Source organism: Aplysia californica, unplaced genomic scaffold (assembly GCF_000002075.1).
Source record: "Aplysia californica isolate F4 #8 unplaced genomic scaffold, AplCal3.0 scaffold00301, whole genome shotgun sequence".
NCBI classification, from domain to species: domain Eukaryota; kingdom Metazoa; phylum Mollusca; class Gastropoda; order Aplysiida; family Aplysiidae; genus Aplysia; species Aplysia californica.
The window spans coordinates 563,036-574,785 of NW_004797571.1; the positions used below are offsets into that span (position 1 = coordinate 563,036).

Here is an 11,750-nt window from a genome sequence, read left to right on the forward strand (position 1 = left end):
CCAACCTCAATTTCTATCTTTGAATTCTTTGTTTTTCCAGCAAAGTTCAAGTCCTGTATGGTGGCAACGAAATCTTTGACTACGAAGTCACGTCCACGTTCTGGAGTGACGTCCGCCTGGCCATAATCTCCCTCATCGCCATTTTTGTGTTGATGTTGGTGTTGTCTCTGTCGCTGTACCTCACCGTCATCGGCATCGTCATCATCGGCCTCAGCTTTCCCATTGCTTTTTTCTTCTACCGGATTGTATTCGGCATCAATAAGCTGGGCATTCTGAATGGAGCGGCAGCGTTCGTTATCATTGGTATTGGTGAGTATCTTAGCAGTTGTTTGAACTTTTTGAGAGTCAGTGATCTCTTTCTTTTTAAGAGTCAGTGATCTTTTTGCAGTGTAAGGATCTTTTACTTTTAGTTTCAGTTTGGTTAAAGTTTACAACACACGCAACTGCATAAGTTCATATGAGCATACAATACACAAGCTGGTTGTTTGTTTTTTGTTTTAGTAGAGTTTTTACAGCGCTCGTAACTGCATAAGGTTATATGGATGCTAAGGGGTGGATGTCAACAGAGAAATCCTTACAGGGAATCAGGCTCACTCAGCTCACCTCTCTAGCTTCAACAGCACAAAGTCTGCTTCCACCACGAAGGCATCCCGGAAATAGCGGGTCACAAGAGTGTGATAAACATACAAAAGAAGTAGAGGAAAAATGACGATAGTAAGGATTAGGAAAGAAAAAGCAGCTGTTCCCTGTCGCACTTCAGGCACATTCATGAGCTTGACATTGATAAATCAGCCCATTTACAATTTTACTGTGCATAAGAACATGTTAATGTCCTCCCTTTGGGAATGACCTAAAGACACTTCAGTCAGTGGCACCGCCCTCCGGGGGTACAAGTTGGTTGTTTTCACATTAGTTTTTAGCACAGCTTGGTTTTTCTTTGCTGGCTAAAATGGTTGAAGAATCTCTTCACTATCTTTCGAAAATGAATAAAACATGTTTGATTAATTTTGTTTTAATTTATAATCAGCTATAATCTTTTGTGTCAAAGACATGCTGAAGTACATTTGTTAGAATTTGATCAATTTGTGGCAAAATGATGGCTATTGTCCTGCTGTAGAGGAAAGTCTGGTGTCTAGATGTTGAATCTATACACTGTGGGTGGTTGGCGGGTGCTCTGGTGTGGTTTGCTTCTTCTTTCCTATCGAACATCTATCATCTTTAGCTCCCCTTCTTCATTTTTGTGTTTGTTACTCTCTTGTAACACCCCTAATCTTCAACACTTATCTGACCTTATTGTGTTGCAAGTGCCGTAAAACTCTTACTAAAACTAAACAAACGAACCTATGCACTTACTTAGTAGAATTGTAATGAGGTTTGTTCCTTAACTGTTTGTGTGGGTGGTTGGTGGGTGCTCTGGTGGGGTTTGCTTCTTCTTTCCTATCAAACATCCATTATCCTTATCTCCCCTTCTTCTTTTTTGTGTTTGTTACTCTCTTGTAACACCTCTAATCTTCTGGCGCTCATATGACCTTATTGTGTTGCAAGTGGCGTAAAACTCTGGCTAAAACAAAAAAACGTACTGTTTTTTAATTCTTTCCAGGCGTGGATGACGTGTTTGTGTTCATCAACATCTACCGCCAGTCGTCGCACCTGAAGGACCCGGTCAAGCGGATCATCTACACGGTGACCACGGCGGGAGTGGCCACCTTCTTCACCTCTTTCACCACAGCTGCCGCGTTTGCTGCCAATTTGACCTCAGCGGTAACACCATGGATTTTATTTTGCTTTTAAATTGAATGGATAAAAAAAAAAAATGAGTTCCTGACTTGTGGGGGGGAGGGGGGGGGGGGTAAACGTGGAGGCCTACTTCCCCCCCCCCCCCCCCCCCCCCGTTTTCGGGGCCAAGTTTTTTTTTTTTTCTGGACTTGTTGAAACGAAAAAAAAAAAGAGGGGTTGTCTTTTCCCCTGAGGGGGGGTGGGGAGGATTTGTGGCCTGGGATAATTGCACAAGCTGAGTGTAGACAAGGCGCCTCTTTTGCTAAATCGTGCAACTTTGACAGCCATTTTCTTTCTAATTTTACCTCTGAAACCAGGCGACCCTCACCTGCTTCAATCGCTAATATCTGGAGTTGCATCGAAGGTAAATGAATATTTTTTTCCATCAAAAGCAAGGCAAATGGACAGTCTTTAGGATGATACCAATACTTCCGTATGCCCCAAAATTGACGAGCGCCTGATTCCACTGCGTCGTGACACAATACATTATATATATATATATATATGGTTTTCAGATCCCAGCGGTGTACGACTTTGGTCTGTTCATGTCGCTGATCGTCTCCTCCTGCTGGGTCTCGGTGATCGTGCTGATGCCGCCGTTGCTGTACCTGCACGCTTGCTTCATCGAACCCCTCGAGATGCTGCTCTTCTCGTAAGTACAGCGCCATTGAATTTGTTAACCCTATCCGTACGCCCTGAGGTAAATTTGTACCCCCAGGGTTGTATTCTTCACATTTTAGAATACTTCTAGTACGAAAATCTCTTTGAAACTTTCAGTATTTCTCAAAAAATCATTTTGACAGACTGCTATGCAAAGCGTACGGATCGGATTAACGGGTAAATTTCTTCTTTGGAAAATGGTGACACAGAGGTCCCCACATCGTATGGATATGATAGTAAAACACGACGTACGGATAGGGTTAAAGAATTTCTAAGTGCAGGGGTTCGTTTGAGGGGGTGAGATGCAAAACCTGCTTAGCGACAGTTTGGAAAAAAATGGAGATTTTTTGCTTATATTATAAATGTTACCGGCTATCGGATACACAAAGTGTTTTCAACCAAAACCCAACTCATACTTCATAAAAGCCAACAAAAAATCTTTTTATGCATGTTCCTGCGTTTAGCAGCTTTAAAAGAAGTTGATTTTCTCAAAAGTGCTAAAATGGATGCAGCGAGTTTTGCATTTTAGCCCCTCGTTAATTTTTTTTTAACACCCTCATTGATACAATTTAGATCGTTTAGGAGGCGGGATTCGACATGTGGAGAGGGAAACACCATCCAGGCGAAATACCCTACCGCAATACTTGATAAAAATATTCCCCATATGAGAATTGAACTTATGTCTCCTCTGTTCTATAGCCAGGGATGTAAATCTTCCGGCTTTTTCCGGTTTTTCCGGCCGACTTGCCATTTGGGCCCCAGCTTTTAACAAAAGTCTTTAGTTTTAGTAGAGATTTTACGGCGCTCGCAACTGCATAAGGTCATATGAGTGCCAGAAGAAGATTAGAGGTGTTACAAGAGAGTAACAAACATAAAAAAGAAGAAGGGGAGATTAAGACGATATATGTTTGATAGGAAAGAAGAAGCAAACCACACCAGAGCACCCGCCTACCACCCACAACAAAATTCTACTATAAACAATACATATATATATATATATATATACTAAATTGAGAGTATTAGTTGTAATAGAGGGAAAGAAACATATAATTTCGTCTCACTGTATTCTTATTTCAGTCAGTGCGCGCGCGCGCCACATATTTTCTGGCTTTTAAAAAAACAAACCTGTTTACGTCCCTGTATAGAGAAACACCTAACAGCTACACCACAGATGTTGTTGTCATTGATTTGGTGAAAAGGATGAACTCAAGCTCTGTGAATGACACCTTTGTTAGAAATATGATATGCGTATAATCACTACAATGACACTTCTTGCCGAAAGCAGTGAGAAGGTATATTTTTGAAGAGAAAGAGATACTGTTAAGGCAAATAATGTTTAACGCATCCTTTGTTGTGTTCAAGTGATTGTGGTTGGCTGTTTTTGTTGATAATACCATTGATGAATTGGGTGTATTAAAAGTGAGATATGTGGGTGGTTGGAGGGTGCTCTAGTGTGGTTTTCTCCTCCTTTCGTATCAAACATCTTTTGTCCTAATCCCTCCTCCTTTTTTTTTAGTATATTACTCTCAAGTAATTAAATACCACTAACCTTGGGCACTTATTTGACCAAAGTGTGATGCAAGTGCTGTAAATCACTTATTACTAAATCTAAAAATGAAGTAGTCTAGGAAAATGTTTTGTTTTTGTGTTACCACCTTTTCAGTGATGCCGTGACTACCACAACTTAAAAAAAAAAAGAAGAAATATTGCTGTCAGATTTCTGATCCTTTGTCCTTTCCTCTGGCCTCACTCAAATCAATAATGAACTTTAGCTGTGGGTTGGGAGGAGAATGACGCGTGAGTGATATTATTCCCCCCCCGAGGCAGTAATAGTAGACACTGTACATTGTTCTATCAGGGTTAGATTAGATGTGGAGACTCACATGACAGAGCCCGTCGTTCGATAGTAGAAAACGTCTACAATCCGTGTATAGCTGGACAAAGTTGGCCTGAATGCTGGAGAAAAAAAAAAATCAGCGACAGAAAATTGCCCAACGGCCAGAAAAATGATGTATTCTTTGATTTCATTATTTTGACGAACTCCGGATTTCACTGCGGGTGGTTGGTGGGTGCTGTCAGACATCCATCGTCCTTATCTCTCCCCGTTTTTTGTGTTTGTTACTCTCTTGTAAACACCTTTAATCTTTGTCACGTATATGATGACCTTATTGTGTTGCAAGTGCCGTAAAACTTTTACTAAGTGGGTGGTTGACGGGTGCTCTTGTGTGTTTTGCTTCTTCTTTCCTGTCAAACATCTATCGTCCTTATCTCCCCTCCTTTTTTGTGTTCATTACTCTCTTGTAACACCTCTAATCTTCTGGCACTCATATGACCTTATGCAGTTGCGAGCACCGTAAAACCTCTACTAAAACTAAAATCTAAAACTTATGTGATGACCACCTTATTGTGTTGCAAGTGCTGTAAAACTCTTACTAAAACTAGAACTGATTCCACCACGACACCTCACACACTATGTTTTTCTCTCTCCCACATGACCCAGGTGTTTCTCGTGTCAGCGAGGGTCGAGCAGCGCGGGCGGTCAGCACCACCAGCTGGCTCACTACACGGAACAGCAGAGTGGGGAGAACAGCCTGTACCGGGAGGACGATGTGGCCATGCTGGATGTCAACGAGGCCGGTGAGTCGCTCGTTAGTCGCTCATTCTTTGTGGGAGGTTGCACAAGAACATGTTAATGTCCCCCCTTGTGGAATGGCCCAAAGACACTTCAGTCAGTAGCACCGCCCCAGGGGGTGTCTGTGTTTAGTTTAATATGGGGTTTTACGGCGCTCGCAACTGCCTAAGGTCATATGAGTGCGGTGTCTGTGACCGTAGCAGTATCACATACACGACACCAAAACCAGCACCCCGTGCCAGTTAACACTTTTCTGACAGCGGACCTGGCCTCGCTGGACCGAGAGCCGCAAAATACGGCTTGGGTGGCTCGCTATCTATGCCGATCCAGTATTGAAATTCTTGGCTGATCCAAGTTTCTCAAAATATTAGAATAGACTTCCTGTTAGCCGATACGAAAGAAAATATAGCACTGAGAGACGATTTTCAGTCATTTCAGCACTTTTTTTGTCCCTTTCAAAACGTAAAAATGAGAAGAAAAGAGCTCCCCTGACTTCAGTATATGTCTCATATTTTCACTTCTGTTTTAGGTACACATACATAACTTTCAGCATTTTTTTGCATTACTTGAGGCAACCTACCAGGGAAGTTTGAATGATGCTGTTGTTGTACTTTTTTAGATATGACCTTTCAAAGCTGGAAAATTGTTGATTTCATATGGCACCTTCGATATTGCATAATCACTTTAAGAAACCCCAAAGTAATATAATTGGAATAAATCTTCATTATTGTATCGCCATCTCATAGATTATTTTTTCACCTTCAGTTTGATGGGCCATATGATATGGTTTGTGTGTGTTTAGTTGGATGTTTTGACCTTTTCCTGTGGTGGGGTCGGTAGGGGCGTAAAAATAGGCCAGGGAAAACCCCTGGGCCAGTGGTGGATTTTGGCCTGGTAGGAATAGAGTTAACAGCTGGTTGGATATTCTCCTGGACAGACCGAAGGGCTAGAACCCAAATGGCCGCTGGATCGGAAAAGTAAAGTAAAGTAAGTATATTCTCCTGGCTTTTCCACGCAGGTTGCTGTCTCTCCCCGATCCTCAAGAAACACCAGTTTTCCTTACTCTATCCAATCTATGATTTCTCACCGGATTAAGATGTGCCTGTTGTTTTGCTTTGTTTCCCTCAGATGGAGCTCCCATGTGGGAGGCTGATGACGACATCTTGCTGATGGACGACCCCTACAGCGTCTCCGACAACGTGCGGGCTGAGCCTGATGGGACAGAAGACGTGGACGTGCCGTTGTTGAACACGTCCTCCAGCCCGGCTTTCTCGGGTGAGTTAGGCCTTCCTGTGGCCTTGAAACAACGTGTTGTTGACGGACGTGTCATATATGGTCGCTCTTAAGCACAAGGGGGCTATCCCGAAAAATGCTGTTTTGAGAAAATCGAAGGTAAAGTTTTTGTCCCTTGTTCAGTTTCTTTGACAGACAAGGAGAGTTTTTTCTATATCCAAATGAATATGCACACCAATGAAACTAAACTTCTCCTGTGGGTAGGGCAATGCCCTTTTTTTGGTGTTGGTCAAGATTTCTGGAAACCCCCGAAATCTGAGTTAGCCCGTTTGTCCTTAAAAGCGATCATATGTGCGTCTGTGGTGTAGTGGTTAGGCACTTCATTGTTGGAGGCAGGAGACGTAAGTTGGATTCCTGATACATCAGTGCCTGCTATACACCCCAAGTGAGAATTTGACAAAATGTGTCTTTAAGCAATTGCTTAAATTTATTGCAGTATTTTACAAATTGTGTCTCAAGTAATTGCTTAAATTTATTGCAGTATTTTACAGAATGAATCTTAAGCAATCGCTTAAATTTATTGCTCTATTTTACTAAATGAGTCTTAAGCTATCGCTTAAATTTATTGCTGTATTTTACAAAATGAGTCTGAAGCAATCGCTTAAATGTATTAATTAAAATGAATCTTCGGCTCATTTGTTCGTTGTTGTCTCGTTTTCTTCCTCCATCAGGAGCCGACCAACAGCCAGACGTCAGCAACAACAACATGTGTCTGGGCAGATTTTTCCAGAAAACTTTGATGTTCATAACCAATCGGATTGTGATTCGAGGTCGTTATGTCATCATCGGTAAGTCTTGTGAAGGCTCAGTTTGTTGAAGTGGTGTCGGGGGCCTAGTGGTTAGGCTACCGGACTCGTAATCGTGAGATTGCGGGTCTGGGGGTTCGAGCCTCAGCTTGGTCCAACGTTCTGTCCTTGGGAAAGGCACTTTACACGAAATTCCCATTTGGCTCGGTCCTTTCGGAAATGGACATTAAACACGGAGGTCCCTCCTCTTAAATAACCTAACAGTGTTTAACCTATACCCTATTTTCAATTTGTTCATTACACTTTTCTTTCTTTTTTATGTGTGTTTTTGTAAATAGAAATGTGTAAGGTGTGATGGTAGTTTACCATGCGGATTTGTAGTTATTGAAAGATTTATGGGCTGTTGGCGGGTGCTCTGGTGTGCTGCTTGTGAAAAGCTTTTAGGCTTGATTGAATCAGCATCTTTGCAGTTTCTTCAGAGAATGTTTCTAGACCACCCATGATGGGTGTTTATTTCTTTCGTTACTCTTTTTTCATTTTAGGTGTATATTCTTTTTCAGCTCCTCCTAAAAATGGAAAGTATATGAGATGTGCCGCTGAACTGTGAAAACGGTTTATTCTCCAGGTTTTTATGCAGCCGTTCTGATTGCCAGCTGCGTGTTGATGTCCCAGCTGCAGCCGTCCACCCACCCGCCCCAGCTGTTCCGGCCCGACACCAACATACAGCGCCTGCTGGACCTGAAGGCCAACTTGAGCATCATCGACACTCTGCACTGCGACCAGTGCTCCGGGCTGTACAAGGTGCGCTTGTCTGGTTGCTCTTTGTCTGCTTGTTCTTGATCGCGTCACAGTGAACGTGGGTGGTTGGCGGGTGCTCTGGTGTGGTTTGCTCCTTCTTTCCTATCAAACATCTATCGTCCTTATCTCCCCTTCTTTTTTAAAAAATGTTTGTTACTCTCTTGTTACACCTCTAATCTTCCGGTGCTTATATGACCTTAGGCAGTTTCGAGCGCCGTAAAACCTCTACTAAATACTAAAACTAAAGAAGTTAACGTCCTACGTCTGTCGTAATACTGGGCTGCCCTGCTCAGTTCCTCTGTTGATGTAATTGTGTGTATGTTTTTTGTTTATTTTGTGTCCTTGATGCATATATTTGTGCTATTGGCCGCTTGTAATGATTTTGAATGTTACTGTTATGGTAACCTGTTCCTTGAGATGTGTTGCTATTATCCTGACAAGTCATATTGAGAATATAACTCAATGCCAGGCATTTATCATTGTGTATCTGTGTATCTATGAATACGTACATGCTCAGATGGGTACTTTTATGTGTACTTACTTCTAAATACTTGAATGTAGAGCTGGGGTCTTTGGAAGACGGGATGCTCCATGCTTCCTCGCCCCTCTTCATGAGGGTCCATTTCAGTGTGGCAGGCTGATTGTCTCCGTCATCAGCTAATAATAATCACGACGGACATAAAACTTTTTCTTTGAAGAATTAAGACATCAAGGAGAAAAAGTATCTTTTATCGCTGATTTTCCTCCTCAACAGGTTCACTCTAGCTCCCCTCACCATGTGTCCAGTTCTAACGTGCACGTTCCTCCCACCCCTCCGAAAAACCGACACGTGTCACCGCTCCCCGCTGACAGTGGCAGGCATTCAACTCCGAGACCTCCGCCACATGGCGACGGCGGCTCACGCGGAACAGTCGCACCTCATGAGGGGACAGGTCAAGGTCAGAACGTACCCCACAACTCCGACTCTAGTCATGGGGAAAACAACAAAGCGAGTGATGGAGACGCTTCATCTTCAGGTGACCAAAAATCCGTGCTAACCTCGATGCTTGAGGATACGCTGGCAAAGCTGTCCTCAATGTATGGCTCAGGGTCCTCATCATCAACATCGACAGATTCATCATCTTCGTCCTCACAAGCTTCTCCTCAAAACACTCATGATGATGATACTGGGAATTCACAAGAAAAGAACAAGCTCCCCGATAGTGGATCCTCGTCCGATACGTATGACGGACTTCCGCCACCACCAACAGGGCGTCAAGAAAACAACAAACCGTCTAGCAATCCTCGCACACACGGCGCCCAATCTGGCTGGGACCTTCACAACGACGATTTCAGAAAAGGTAAACTTTTTAGGTCACCTCACTTTGCTAAGCTTTATGAGACGTATTAATATAAGTTTTTCTTTCCAGGGGGGACCTAAGTTTGCATCATGCTGCATCTTGAATGTATTGGCTAGTCCTACCTCGTTTTGCGTCTCCCTGCCTTTTATCTTACCCTTTTCCTTTGAGACAGGTTTTCCCACCAACGCGAAATAAGATCATCATTGTCCCATTTTTTCCCCCTAAAAGCCATACCCAGCTACAAAAGGACAGCCTTTCCGCGGGTGATTTCTGATGTATATTTTTATATTTCACGGCTCTCTATATCCCTGTTTATCAGTTGCCTATTTTGCCCTCCCTTCGTACCCTCCCCCTCCCCGAGTTGCCCAAGTCTCAGTCATAGTAAAACAGCAAATGTTCGAGTCACTTGTCCACAGACCTATAATATTCTCACAGAAAATAGCATTTTTTTCTTCTGTTTCTCATATTTATTTGAGTCTGAGTCATACCTAATGTATGAGTCATAGTCTATGAGGCGTTCTCCTCAACCAGTGGAACAAATGTTTATTTAAAGCAAATTGACACACTGAAGTGATACACTGCACTATATATTCACGAGAGAAGGATAATAAAATGAAGCTTTGTGGGTTTTATATAAAACTTGCACAGTCAAGGGTTGCAAATAAATAAAATAGTAGACCAAAGCATTTTATTGCTCTAGTGATTGTGCGATGTATTACGCTTGCGTGGTTTAAGTAAAGACTTAATGGGTTCTCAGCAGCTCCTCTTCTAAATGTTTCTCTTGTCTCCCTTTAAAAAAAAAAGTGGTGCCTTATGATGATCATTACATGGTTTCTTTATTTTAGAGTCGAAGTCAATAATATTTTGTGTCAGAGGTAATTGGTTTTATCGTTGCTTCTATCGTCAAAAGTAAAACGAACATCAATTTCAGATTTAGGATTATATTGAAGATAAGTGTGTGACTGCAGTCACTGTAAACTGTATGACTAGCTGTTAGTGATGAGGAAAAGTAGAACCAAAGAGTACGTGAATACCGAAAGGAATAGATTGTCAGAGAATGAACTCCAGGAATTAAAATTACGACAGTTGGTTACCATTAATAGCGATATGGTCTTATTATTCCCCAAAACGCTGCTGTTATAATTTGGACTGTACTTTAAAAGAAATCCGAGAAATGTGAGGTTTCTTGCCATTGCAGAGGCCACAAGTCATCGTAACCTTTAATTCTTCTATTTCACGGAAGAAATATTCTCCTGTGGGAATGTATTAGTCGCATTCAGGCATTAACAAACAAATTATCATCATTGCTATTATTATTATTTTTATTATTATTATCATTATCATTGCTATTATTAATATTAATATTCAGCACACATCCTGGTACTGAAAGTCGAAAGTAGCTGAGTTTGCATCAGTGGTCAACATGGGTGCTGCTTTCAGTATGCTAGAATTGTTAAAATGTTCCGACATTAACTGCTGTATTTCCTGAGTCAACTTTTTCGTACTGAAAGGAATTGAAGCTTGTATTGACTCATACCTCTCAGCGTGTTAAAAGAAAAAGAAAAAACTATAGCTTGGCAGTTTGAAAATGAGCGTTGAGAAATTTATGGGGAAGTTATTTGCTTTGGTTTTAAAAAATGCATTTTAATCATTGAATGTTGGCCTTTTCAGAAGTTTGCTATTTTAATTTGTACATGTTGTTCTGGTTATCTAAAAGCTTGCTTTATATTTGTGTAGTATCGGCTTGTTTCTGTTGAGCAAAAGGCTTTTACCTGTGCCTTTTGACGAAAACGTAGGGCAAGCATTCGTCGTTAAAAACAAATTCCAGAGAAGGCAGAAACCCCCCAACAAAACCAGTGAGATAAATTTATCCGATTGTTAATGTGAGTGGAAAATAACTGAAGCTGAAAATGTTTGGAGTACAATTTGTAACAATGAAGGATATTGTACGTGTATTTGTAAAAAAAAGTGGATAGGTGTGGGGTTTTTTATAGCGTGACCAGTGGTATTTTTTTCCCCCTTTTTTAAAATCCTTAAAAAATTTCTATCGTTTCCTTTTTTCCAGCAATGTTTGGTCTGCATTGTGTAGACAAGCTTTTTGATTTATGTACACTGGGCTTTTTTCGTGTGCTCTTTTTTCCACGTTCTGGACGCTTCGTTTTTTGACAAACTTTTTGAATTCGAGATTTATTTGAATCGCCCAGTGATGTCATGTACATTGTCTGACACACTTTTAAATGTATACTAGAATACGGGCCTCTCATCTTTATGTGCATCTAAAATCTAGTGCTGTGCAGGGCAGAAAACTAGCTCGAGCTCTGAGGAAACTCTGGTTGCGGGCTTATATACCCGCGTGGATCTAATTGTGTGCGTTTTTCCAACACACGCAGACTGATGTGCCGTATTGAAGCAGATTCTGTCTGAATTCTTGTGAGAGGTGTGAATAGTGCTTGTCAATACCATAGCCTGCTTTGTCTCATGTTGTACAATTGATTGGGGGGGGGG

At 41.7% G+C, this 11,750-nt stretch overlaps 1 protein-coding gene across 1 annotated transcript in view; it reads left to right on the forward strand.

Moving 5' to 3' along the window:
• The window catches only part of LOC101863752 (protein dispatched homolog 3), a gene marked incomplete in the record, with an annotated part of 32,512 nt that overhangs the window by 5,512 nt on the left and 15,250 nt on the right, over nucleotides 1-11,750 (forward strand). The window contains 8 exon segments of the mRNA XM_013084545.2: nucleotides 41-309; nucleotides 1,601-1,761; nucleotides 2,292-2,428; nucleotides 4,937-5,073; nucleotides 6,197-6,343; nucleotides 7,033-7,149; nucleotides 7,733-7,908; nucleotides 8,660-9,245. Coding sequence (XP_012939999.1) covers nucleotides 41-309; nucleotides 1,601-1,761; nucleotides 2,292-2,428; nucleotides 4,937-5,073; nucleotides 6,197-6,343; nucleotides 7,033-7,149; nucleotides 7,733-7,908; nucleotides 8,660-9,245 — 1,730 coding nt within the window.